This window comes from Staurois parvus, unplaced genomic scaffold, assembly GCF_062004578.1.
Source record: "Staurois parvus isolate SC_StPar_1 unplaced genomic scaffold, SC_StPar_1.0 ptg000375l, whole genome shotgun sequence".
NCBI lineage: Eukaryota > Metazoa > Chordata > Amphibia > Anura > Ranidae > Staurois > Staurois parvus.
The window spans coordinates 561,184-574,256 of record NW_028318171.1 but is presented as its reverse complement, the minus strand read 5'-3'; the positions used below and the strand labels follow the sequence as shown (position 1 = coordinate 574,256).

Here is a 13,073-nt window from a genome sequence, read left to right as displayed (position 1 = left end):
TGCAAAAAAAAAAACACTGGCACTGGGGAGGAAGGGGTTAACTTTTTTTGAACTGAAAGGGTTAACTGTGTGAGGGGAGTGTTTTACTAGGGGGCAGGGTGTGTACTGCAGGGAGACAAACTGATGGGACAGAGAAACTCTTTTCGCCTGGTCAGCTTGTCAGGAACTGTCAGGGAACTGACAGAAAGCAGAGCTACTGCAGCCCTGCTCTCTGTCACTGATTGCCGCTAATCGCCGGGACACAGCTGATAATAACCGGCTGTGACCTGGCGACTGACACCCGTGGCTGAGATCGGCGCTGAAGGTAGGGCGGCGGCGCGCCTCGCGCGTGCCCCTACCTGTTTTGAAACAGCACGTTTTAAAATGTGCTTTTGCCCAGCCGTGCCGCCCTGCCACCGTTTTTATACAGTGGCTGGGCAGCTAGTGGTTAAGTTGCATTACTGAAATAAATGAACTTTTGCATGATATTCCAATTTTCTGAGTTTCACCTGCATGTGCTCCTACTATGGAGGCTCTGGAATTTTAGAATTAAGTCCAGTAAATACAGCTGGATAAAACGAAAACTGTGTCTGTCTTCATCTCAGGGTGCAAAGCAACAAAATATGATTGTTTTAAAGGGGGGTGGTTCTTTTCTATACCTACTCTATAAGCAGAAAAACTAAAATTGGTATTTGTGGGACTTTTAGGGCACCAGTAGTACAATAGCTGACATGTTCCTCAAAGGTTCCTGCTTCTCTACATAAGATTCTATCTACTTTAATTATGTGCTCTACAATGTTGACACAATAATATGTCAGATTTTGACAGAAGATCACATGTGGAATAATATTCAGGGGTGGAGTAGTAGTCTGTATAACAAGGATGCAATATACACATAGTCAGCCTAGCCATAAAAGCAGTGGTCAAAAGAATTGCTGTCAGACCCACCAAAGTAGACAGGGATGAGTCCTCCTCAAATGAAAACACTAAATGGTGTAATAGGCCCACATCTCCTGTTAACTTCACAAAAAGGATCATACAAAGTGGTAGGTAGCCACAGATATAAATTCCTTGTCATAAAATGGCGGCCATTAAAACTGCCTAAAATGCATAATTTTTGAGCCCATTTGACCTCTTTTCTGCATCTTTGATTGTTTTGCAGATGCTTGAAAATCAAAACTGTTTTTAGCCCGTGGTCTCAACTGTTTGACCTCCTGGGTTCAATAGCATGATCAATTTTAAATCCTATGCTCAACTGTTCATGCTATTTTTTGATCCTGGGCTCAACTGTTTGATCGATTTTTTTTTTTTTTTTTTTTTTTTTTTTTTTTATCCAGGGCTCAACTATTCGATCAATGTTTTGATCCTGTACTCAACTGTTTGGTCCATTTTTAAATCTTGGGTTCAACTGTTCTTTCTATTTTTAAATAATGGGCTCAACAGTTCATTCTACTTTAAAATCCTGGGCTCAACTGTTTGACCTATTTTTAAATTCTGAGCTCAACTATTTGTTCTAGTTTTAGATCCTGAGCTTAAATGTTTGTTCTAGTTTTAGATCCTGGGCTCAACATTTCATTTTAGATTTAAAATCCTGGGTTCAACTGCTCGTTCTATTTTTAGATCCTGGGCTCAACTGCTCGTTCTATTTTTAGATCCTGGGCTCAACTGCTCGTTCTATTTTTAGATCCTGGGCTCAACTGCTCGTTCTATTTTTAAATCATGGGCTCAACTGCTGGTTCTATTTTTAGATCCCAGGCTCAACCGATCTTTTTTTTAAATCCTAGGCTCAACTGTTTTGTTCTATTTTTAAATCCTGGGTTCAAATGTTTGTTCTATTCTTAGATCCTGAGCTTAACCGTTTGATCCATTTTTTTGATTCTAGGCTCAACTGTTCCTTCAATTTTTAGACTAAATGTAAATGTTTAAATGTTGACTTTCAGAAAAAACATACAAACAACAATTTCCTCCTGCAAGATAAGAGCATAATGTGATAGTATGCATCGCATAATAACACATTATGAAAGACTTGCCTTAAAACAAAGCCCAGCAATGATATGCTGTCACCGGTGACAGGGCTTCCATCTTCACCTGGTTTTCCTTTTTGGGTTTATGTGCTCCAGCTTTTTGAATGGCTGAGCCATGATAACATTACTCCCACACATGTACATAGGAGTCAAGGCTGCAGCATAGAGCTCTGAAGGGACAGCATGAGTATGCCATCCCTTCAGAACATATGCACCAATAATGTCACTGGCTGCAGAAACAGTGAATATCTCCTAAATGGTGCACGATTAGGAGATATTCCTTGTACACTCAGGTAAGTGTAATTATAAGCTTACCTGTAAGTGTCCAAGCAGTGTTTAATACTACTTTAAAAACCACCTTTTGCTGAAAGGTTCAGACTTGCTAAGTAAAAAATATTCTGTTGCTCCCTAACTGCCCCTTAATAAAAAAAAATACATATTTGCATTTTGATTTTTTTATTTCATACAGAAAAAGATGAGAAGATCAGCACATGCTCGAAAAGAAACAGAATTTCTTCGACTGAAAAGGACGCGGTTGGGGTTAGAGGACTTTGAATCTTTGAAAGTAATTGGAAGAGGAGCTTTTGGAGAGGTAAGGCTAGTTAGTTAACCCTTCCAAACACAACTAAAGAGTCTGTATTGCTGTCAGTGTTCCTGTGGGGCATTACTGCTCAGTTCCTCTCCCAGTTGATGAAAGTCACCAGAATGGAGGGGACAGTTTTGGATTGTGCATACGGGCTCAAATGGAATCCTCTTTTCTGACACTTTGAAACACTAATCTATAGCCAAAAAAAAAGATTCAGTTGTCTTCTGCATTAAGGTTACTCTATCGTCAGTTAACCATTTCCATACAGGGCACTTTTACCCCCTTCCCTCCCAGACCATTTTTCAGGTCTCAGCGCTCTCAGACTTTGAATGACAATTGCGCGGTCATGCAACACTGTAAACAAAGTAAAATTTTATCATTTTATTCACACAACTAGAGCTTTCTTTTGGTGGTATTTAATCACCACTGGGGTTTTTATTTTTTGCTAAATTAACAAAAAAAGACCGAAAATTTTGGGAAAAAAAACAAGTTTTTCTTTGTTTCTGTTATAAAAGTTTGCAAATAAATAATTGTTCATAAATTTAGGCCAAAATGTATTCTGCTACATGTCTTTGGTGAAAATAACCCAAATTAGGATGTATTTTTTAGTTTGTAGGAAAGTTATAGAGTTCACAAACTATGGGATATATCTGAAAATTGATCAATCCTGAAGTACTGACAGCCAATCTAATTTCTTGAGGTCCAAGAATGTCAGAACAGTACAGATATCCCCCAAATGACCCCTTTTTGCAAAGTAGACAGTAATTTTCCCAATTTTTTATTAAATACTGTCACCAGTGCAGTACAGCATCATCATATAACTGGCATGGCGGTGATCAGGAACACTGACTGGTGACAGTATGAAAAAAAATAATTTTTTTTTTTAAATTTTTTTTTATTTTTAATTTTTTATTACTTTTTTTATTTTTTTAAGATTTTTTTTCATATTTCACTTTGACCAAAGTAGTACAATGTTACCATAGTAACATTGTACTACTTTGGGGAAGTGATCATTTTTTTTTTTTTGTCTTTACACAGTTTGCTCATAGCAAAGAATTACTTTGCTATAAGCAAGCATTTACCTGAATGACATCGATTCATTCAGGGCTTTTTTTTTTTTTTTTTTTTTTTTGTGCTTAGCTGTGATTTGGCCACGGCTAATCACATGACACAGCTGGACTGTGATTGGCCAAGCTTGTGCATGTGATCGCTGTGACCATTCACAGCTAGGCACACTAGTATACAATGGATGGCATGAATGAAGCCATCCATTGTATACAACTGTCATGTGACCTGCTGTGATTGGTCACAGCAGGTCACATGGTCCCGGCAACGGGGCCGGTACTCAGATCTGTCATCGGCTGTGTCCGAGGTACGCGGCCGGTGACAGATCGTGCCGTTGTGCGGCTCTGCAGGCGCGCAAACTGCACATGCCCTGGAGGACGCCATATGGTGTCCACCCGGAATGCTGAAGGATTTTGTCGGCCGCCAAACGGTCATTGGCCAGGCGGCTAATGGTTAACAAAAACAGTTTTCCCACTATAGCGAAAACGATTGCTTATTCTGCTGCTTCTGCAACACAGGTGTTTGTTCTGTTGCAGAGCTACAGTGTCTGAAGAATCTTCAGTATCTGGTACTTCTGGGAGATTCAGATGCCTGATTCTCCTCCTTGTGCTTTGGTTTCATTCCCTTGCCCCTTCATCACTACAGGACTACAGTAATGATGTAGTAACTGGCAGCAGGAATCACACTGTGCAGCTGGGATCATGCAAAAGTTTTTTTCAGTCACCGTACCTTCATAACAAAGTAAAGATCGGTGGCACTGGCAGCTAAAAACAAACTTCCTATGTGGTCGCCATGTGGGGAGGGAGGAAAACATGGACATGGGTGACAATAAAAGCAGTCTTTTAGTACATTAGGCAAGAGTTGGATAAGTTGTTTTGACCTTGACTCTAGGTAAATAATGCTCTACAAAAAAAAATAAAAATCCCTGTTTTTTATTTTCCTTTAGGTTCGGCTAGTTCAAAAGAAAGACACTGGCCATGTATATGCAATGAAAATTTTGCGGAAGGCAGACATGCTGGAGAAAGAACAGGTAGCCTTCTTCTAATTTTATGTATTTTAGAAACCTTTCTCCCTTTTACATTTGAAAAGTATACTTGTTATGTTGGTGTTAAAAATATAGACAATATATTTACTGAAGATTCTGTGTTTTTGTTTTTTTTGCCAAATGCAACAGCAAACCTTTTGCTTTTTGTATTTTGCTCAGTAATGATGTATGTAGTTTCTCAACCATCTGTTGAGTATTTAAATGTCCTTCCTACATTTAAAGACTAGTTTATGCTAAACTCTTAACTACTTTAGTCTACCCTTTTCCTGCCTTTTTGTTTACCTACATTTCTCCCACTTGTGTTCAGATGGGTATATAAAATGTTTCTCTTTGCTATATACTCTGTAATATATACATACATATATGTGCAATGGTTAATGAAAATTGGTGCACAGATTTTCCTGGATGTTTGCTGAATAGCAATCCTAAGCACCAACAGTCTGAGGGAAGCTGTCACTGGGGCAGTTCAACTGACCAGTCAACCAATGCATATGGTGCTTAAATGTTCAGATAGTACCAAATAAAATTCAAAATAGTTCACCCAAGTCCACGTCCTTAGTATAAAAAATTGGTTACACACATTTAAAGATTGAGCTCAATCTGATAATGTAATCATAATGTAAATCTAAGCAATCCTTTGTTTTTCCGTTGGTAAAATGAGAGCTAGCTGCTCGTGTATTATTTGTTCTTGCCCTCTAAAACAGGGTCATGCAGAGCTTCCTTGCCCAATAAAAAGGTCCAAATGTGGTTTGACAATAGAGACGTGTGCAGAAGGCAGTCAGAGACTGAAAATATGAACATGATGCAAAAGACTTTTTGGAGGCCATTGTCTTTATAGTCCCTTTACAGATCAGTGCTCCCAATACCCACTATGACAATTTCCATCCACACATTTTATGTTCAATTACCAATATATGTTCTAAAAAAAGAAATCGGAGAAAAAGAAAATTGAAGTATCACAGAAAGGATGATAAATTATAAAATGAACAAACCAAACTATTAAGAAGCCAGTCTAGAAGTTTTGCTTTATTAGCCTGAGCTAATTCTGTGAATACAGGTACTGTTGGATGGGCAACAGTGCGCATATGCTGGTACAGAGGGCATGTACCCTGACCTACTCATTTGCTCAAGGCCTGGAGAACAGTGAAGGGGTGGTCCTAGACTTTCACTACGTCACCAAGCCACAGTCCAGGACCACTTCTCATTCTACTAGGGTCATATGCGGATTATGTCTGAATAAGGAATGTCTGGACAGGGAAAATGCTGGCTGCTCGTTTCAAGTGCAATATAGTACTAAAGATTAGCAATTGGTCACCAAGGGTTTTAGAGCGAATCAACTATAGAACAAGTGATACACTCACTGTAGGGAACTTACAAAAAATGATTGAGATCTGTAAATGCCAGTTTAGATTTAGCAGCATCTGTCATTTGTGTATTTTATGTGTATTTGTGTATTTGTGTATTTTAGTTTGTTTAAAAAGTAACTCCACTTATATAGCTGTTTGCCTGTGTCCATGTGCAGAGTGAATCTGTATGGGAGTGGTTTTATAATTATAAATCTGCTGCTGCACCTGCAGGACCCTAATGAGAAAATTGGCATGGTCTGCATCCCTTTATACATGATTTACCTTTGGGATTATCTCACCAAAAATGACATTTTGTTGCAGGATATGGCAAATTGCTACTTGGGTTTGGTCATTGTGCTACCTTCTTGAGGAAGAAATCTATAATGAACTGGTTTGATATGTTATTTTTTAAGTCTCAATTTTTATTTAGTAAATATTATTCTGTATTTTTGCTTCTAGGTTGGACACATTCGTGCAGAAAGAGATATTTTGGTAGAAGCAGACAGTCTATGGGTGGTAAAAATGTTTTATAGCTTTCAAGACAAACTGAACCTTTACCTGATCATGGAGTTCTTACCTGGAGGTACTTTGGATACATAATCATAGTTAACCGTTAGGCCCCTTTTACACTGGCTGTCCGTTCGGGTCCGCCTGTCAGTTTTTCAGGCCAACCTGATTGGATCATCCATAGCTCTCTATGGAGTGGTGGGAGTCTGCGGACATGTGTCCACTGACATCGACCGGCTTCCGATCCGATATGCTAAAAACTGATCCATTCCCCATCCGTCTGGCGGATCAGATGACAGTCGGATGGAAACGGACAGGCAAACCGTTTCTATCCTACCACCCCATAGAGTAGAGTGGGCTGTGTCTGTGTCCAGTCTGCATAAAGGAGCAGAAACAGACCTGTCATCTGCCCGCTCAGCAGGGATCAGCAGTGAGATCCCCCGCTGAGCAGGCGGATCTGCTTGATGTAGTTTGCCATGTCTGAAAGGGGCCTTAAATAATAATAATTACATTTATACATTTTTTTATTTATATAAGATTTCAGGATACAAATCAAGAAAAACTAAAATTGTGCAGCCTTTTATTCACATATTTGACCAGTAAGTTTGAGATTTGAACCGGTAAAAATATAAATACAATTTATAGTTCCAAACCAAGCAGAACTTTTTCTTTCTTTTCTAAAGTTTTTGATTACATGGAAATGTCCTGGGAGAGGTTTACATCACCATCTTTGCCCTTGCTTTGAAGTATTTATCATATCATCTTATGTGCTGCTTGGGGTAGAAAGTGAGAGGATTTCCAATTAGGACAGATGGCAATGAAAGCAGGTTTTATTTAGTAGAGTTGGTAACAGTTAAAACATTTGTCAGATTTTTGATGTCTTTGTCCTTCAAGGGAGGCTTTTGTCTATCTGTTTAACAGGACACCCAGATAGAAATAAAAACCTGAAGAAGTTTTTTCCCTCCATAACGTTATAAAAAAAGTAGTCTAGACATGTGCTGCCATTGACTTAGATTGAAAAAAAAAAAAAATCACACCTGTACATGCTTATGAATGTTAATGAACTATTCCTGGAAAGTAAGCCAATAAAAAAGTGAATTCAAATTTCAACTTGTACATTCGATGACATTTGATTTTTTTAAAATTATTATTATATGTTGGCCTTAAAGGTAATTTTAATGCTCTTTGTTCCCATATTAGGTGATATGATGACCTTGCTGATGAAAAAAGATACTTTGACCGAAGAGGAAACCCAATTTTATATTGCTGAAACTGTACTTGCAATTGATTCAATCCACCAGCTTGGTTTCATACATAGGGATATTAAGCCAGATAACCTCTTACTTGATAGCAAGGTAATACTATACCATACAGTCCTCGATTTTTGTCTCTGACATAAACAGATAAAGTCATATTCACCAAAATCACTCATGATTTGCTGTTGCATCATCAACAGAATAGCCAGAATCTTATTTCTAAGTTTAATATTTTTATTTTTTGTATAAATATAGTGTAGCTTGATGTTAAAATAATACTTTGCATGCTTAAAATTGAAAACCCGTAGATATGTATACAGTACATAAGTACAAATTGATACATCTATGTTCAGCAGTTTGGTAAGCATTTTGTTGCTGTTTTTTAGACACTTTTTTGGAAAGTCAAAAAGTCTAATGGGCTTTCTATGACTTTGGTAAGAAGATTTGTAAGCCTGCCAAACAATGACTAGATGTCTCCTTTGAGCTACAAGGAAGAAAAGTTTAGTATAAACCACTCCATACCCAGTTATGGCCCATTTCACTCTGGGATTGGAATAAGAAAGCTATGGCCCATCTAAAGTTAGGCAGTGTTTAGTGATCCTGGTGATGTACACAAAGCATTAGTCTGTCTTGTTCAGTGTTTGTGTATTGTGTTTTTCACTTAAAGAAAAAAATGTTCTCTCGTGCAGTGGGGCTGTGCCTGCACTGCATAGGTTAACTGCTAGTTTTGTCCAGGGGCACCCATAAAGGCTATACTTACCCGATTTGTCAATCCTCCAGAAAATTGTTCTCCCTTGCGTAATACAAAGGGTTTTTGTTATAGGATATTGCATTTTTCCAAATAATTGAAAATAATTTCATAAATTGGATAGAATAATTTTGTTGTGTCATTATTGGGGTAAATATTTCTTTCAATAATTTGGTTTTTTAAAGAAAATATTGGCAAAAAAGTATCTGTTAGCCTGTATTGTTTTAAACCAAAAAGTGGAAAGTCTTCCTTTTTTAGGTGGTTTTACAGATCTATAATTATCCTAGTAACATACTTATCTAGTCCAGAAAGTAGTGAAATCAAGCCCTTCATAACTATTATTATACAGAATTTATATAGCTCTAACAGTTTGCTCAGGTCTTTACAATATAAAGGGAGACAATACAGCAATGATACAGTGCAATACAAGAGGGTCCTTGGAGCTTCCAATCTAAGAGGGAGGGGCTGGTGGTACAAAAGGTAATAAATGTGGGGGATGAACTGGTAGGAGGAAAGGAAGATTCTGTTATATAGCTGAAGGTGGGATAGGTCCCTGAAGAGATGGGTTTTCAGAGATTGCCTAAAAGTGGGCAGAGTAGGCGATAGTCTGATAGATTTGGGTAGAGAGTTCCAGAGGATGGGGAAGGCTCTGGAGAAGTCCTGGAGACGAGCATGGGAAGAGGAGACAAGGGAACTAGAGAGCAGGAGGTCGTGGGAGGAACGGAGAGTACGGTTTGGGTGATATTTGCAGACCAGATTGGTGATGTGATTTGGGGCAGAGTTACAAATGGCTTTATATGTTATTGTTAATGTTTTGAATTTTATCCATTGGGCAATGGGAAGCCAGTGGAGGGATTGGCAGAGAGGAAATCCAGATATGGAACAGTTAGTAAGGTGGATGAGTCTGGCAGAAGCATTCATGATAGACTGAAGAGGGGATAGCCTGCGGATTAGGTAGGCCAATGAGGAGGGAGTTACAATAGTCAAGGCGAGATATAACAAGGGAGTGAATAAGTTGCTTAGTGGTTTCCGAGGTTCGGAACAGCCGTATCTTTGAGATGTTACGGAGGTGAATTCCTACAAGATTTGGACAGTGATTGAATTTGGGGCTGAAAGGACAGATAGGAGTCTAGGATTACACCTAGTACCCTGGCATGAGGGGATGGACTGATTGTGTTATAGATCTTGATGGAGAAGTCAGGGGAGGGGGCATGGGCTGGAGGGAATAGTATGAGCTCTGTTTTGTAAAGATTTAGTTTGAGAAAGTGGAGTGACATCCATGCCGATATGTCGCTAAGTAGGTTAGTAATGCGAGAGGAGACTGAAGGGGTGAGGCGAGGAGTTGAAAGATAGATTTGTGTGTCATCAGCATAGGGATGGTGCTTAAAGCCATGGGAGTTTATCAAGTGACCAAAGGAGGAGGTGTAGATGGAGAAGAGAAGGGGTCCAAGGACGGAACCTTGAGGGACCCCTACAGAAAGAGGGAGTGGAGAGGAGGCGACAGAGTTATAGGTAACACTGAAGGAGCGCTGCGATAGGTAGGAGGAGAACCAGGAGAGAGCAGAGTCTCAGAGGCCAAGAGAGTGGAGTTTTTTGAGGAGGAGGGGATGGTCAACAGTATCAAAATCCGCAGAGAGGTCAAGTAGTAAGAGTACGTAGTAGTGGCCATCAGTTTTAGCAGTTAGTAGATCATTAGTGAGTTTTGGTAGGGCAGTTTCAGTGGAGTGTAGTTAGCGAAAGCCAGACTGTAAAGGGGTAAAAGAGAGAAATGAACATCCAGAGGTTGTTTTCTGGCTAATTCCTTCCCAAAAGTATTATATTTGTAAACCACTGTTTGAGTACAGGATACTTCTAACACAGTCTACAAAAAGGATTGCATTCTCCAATCTTAAACCACTTCCCATCACAGTACATTGACTGCCTACTTCCGGGTCAGCTGATTGGCTGTGTCCAATCACACACACAGTTCTCTGTTTACCCTATTCTGTGTATAGGAAACAGCGATGTGGCTGTTAAAAACAGCCATATAGTAAAGTGAAGGCAGCACACAATACATATTGTTAGGCACACAATTAGCCCCTTGATTGCCCCTGGATGTTAACCCCTTTTCAGTCAGTTTCATTAGTACAGTACAGTGTACAGTATTAGCACTGACCAGTGTATTAATATCAGTATTGATGTCAGTTAGTGTCCCTCCCAGCCAGTGTCAGATTGATCCAGATTGCCCACCATAGTATCACAGTCCCTGTATACAAGTTGCTGATCACCACCAATACAAGTATTGCGTCATAGCTGCATAAATTGCAGTATATATACCATAATTTGTAGAAAAAGAATTGCTGTGGTCATGAAGGGGGTAAAACCTTCTAGAGCTCAAGTAGTTAAGCACCTTCAGCTATGCCATATTTATTGTATAAAATGTGCAGCACCTTGCTCCCTTTGAGTAATATTATAAATACATATATGTTTAGTTTAGTTGCCTTGAATAATTTAGTTTTAACTTTTAGCCAAAAGTAATATATTTTTGTTCCTTTTACTAGTTCAGTTTGTGTTTTCTTTACTTACAAATAAATTCTATATCATTTATTCTATTAAAGTCATATATAGTTACAGTAAATGTTTGGTGATTTTATTTTTTTGTTATTTAAGGGACATGTAAAATTGTCAGACTTTGGATTATGTACAGGACTTAAGAAGGCCCATCGGACAGATTTTTACAGAAATCTGAACCACAGCCTGCCAAATGACTTTAGTAAGTATTGTTTTTTCTTGAAGTGTTAATTTTTATGCTGACATTCCCATTAGTACACTCTGTTCAGTCTATTCATTTTAACAAATTTGCTTTTACAGCTAGAAATGTGCTGCCTAGCAAAGTTGCTTTATTTCTTTTTTTTTTTTTCAAGTTTGTTTCTTTCCATCAGTAGAAAGAGGCATGAAAATTTTGTTAAAAACCGTTATTTTTTAAATGGGTACCCGATTTTGACAGGTACCTACTCCCACTTCCGCTCCAGCTCCCTAGGACAGATGAATGGTTGTTTTTTTAAAGTCACCAGCTAGTTTTTTTGTAACCGCTGACTACGCTTTAACCACTAGAGGGGGCAAAAACTCATACCGTTGAAATACGATGTCTGTATGTATATATATATATATGTATGTATATATATCAGCGCTGAGCGAACTATTGGCGCTTTATAAATACTGAATAATAATAATAATAATAATAATAATATATAGATAGATAGATAGATAGATAGATAGATAGACTGCACATTGCCTTTAATGTGGTTCTGTGGGTTGATCTGTGCTTCGTTGGTTACTTTTTTTTTTTTTTTTCAAAGTTCAGTGAAACCTCCAACACACAAAGAGCCCTATTATAATAGCCAATTGGAAAGCAAATTCTTCTAGTGCGCAATAGGAGAAACAGTGTGGACAAAAGCTAACCACACAAATTCTGGTTGCTGTTTGCATAAGAAAGTACTCAGAAAAATGTATGCAGACAGAGAGGTACTCCTTGTACTGTATCAGAGGCGCCTGACTGTTGCCTATTTTACAAGCTATAACCAGCTCATAAGTTCGCTTTGCATTAGTGTGTTTTTCCGATTTTGTTTTTTTGGTTTTTTTTTTGCTTTTTAAACTTTTTTCACTTGATGTTGGATATGAAAATGTTATCTTTTGGAGCTTTTGTTGAATGGTAAAAAGTGTGGTGCTGTGGGGCAAGGTTGTTTTTTTATATTTATGGTCAATCTGGGTTTATGGAAGTTTTATAAAATTTATATAGAAAGGTAAAAGCCATCAGCAAAGACAGTAACAATAATAAAATACAAAACAGAAAATACAGAATTAGGTCTGGGTGGTAAGAATTAAAAGGAGAACACAATATCCACAGTAAACAAAGAGAGGGGAAAACAAATGAATAAATAATACGAAAAAAGTAAACACAAATAAACAATAACACCATGGAGCTATATGACGGCAATAATCAACGTCAAGTACAGAGCCCGCAGCCGTATATAACATGGCTTATACAGTATAGGCAAATCTAGGCCCAAAGGGGGTACAGACAGCAAAGGCAAGGAGATCAACAAATCAATATCAGAACTGTTAAAAGCTTTGCCATGCTGAAAACAGAGACCAGCCCAGGGGGAGAAAGGACGGGATGTACTAGCAATAGCCATCGCATTGTCCCATCCAGTCCAATGCCAGAGAAAAAAAAAAAAGGGGGGTTGAAGGGGCGGGTTAGAAGGGATGGGGGAGCAAGAATAGCATCGCGCGAGAAAAGACACCCAGGGCAATAACAAACCAGTAGGGACCAGAGATAAAAGAAGAGTCCCATTCAAGCGACCAAGAGGTCTGGTAAAGCAGAAGATTCTCTGTACATATTCCAGGGGAGCCAGGTCCGGTGACAGCATTCATAAGTGCCCGATTCTTATGCCAGGAGTGACTCCATACATTCAATATGATCCATTCCCTCGACCTACTCTAGAAGGGTTGGAACACAGTGTGATCTCCAATGGCGA

General features: G+C 38.7%; 1 protein-coding gene and 1 long non-coding RNA gene across 3 annotated transcripts in view; one reads left to right on the top strand and one right to left on the bottom strand.

The window, feature by feature from the left end:
- Positions 1–13,073, top strand: part of LOC149456119 (serine/threonine-protein kinase 38) — a 62,432-nt gene that overhangs the window by 29,836 nt on the left and 19,523 nt on the right. For both annotated transcript variants that reach the window (XM_089685412.1, XM_089685411.1), the window contains exons 5-9: positions 2,473–2,595; positions 4,601–4,684; positions 6,505–6,628; positions 7,753–7,907; positions 11,206–11,308. In XM_089685412.1, the coding sequence (XP_089541538.1) occupies positions 2,473–2,595; positions 4,601–4,684; positions 6,505–6,628; positions 7,753–7,907; positions 11,206–11,308 (589 nt within the window). The remainder of the gene's footprint in view (positions 1–2,472; positions 2,596–4,600; positions 4,685–6,504; positions 6,629–7,752; positions 7,908–11,205; positions 11,309–13,073) is intronic.
- The window catches only part of LOC149456120 (uncharacterized), a 40,402-nt gene that overhangs the window by 18,845 nt on the left and 8,484 nt on the right, over positions 1–13,073 (bottom strand). The window lies entirely within an intron of this gene.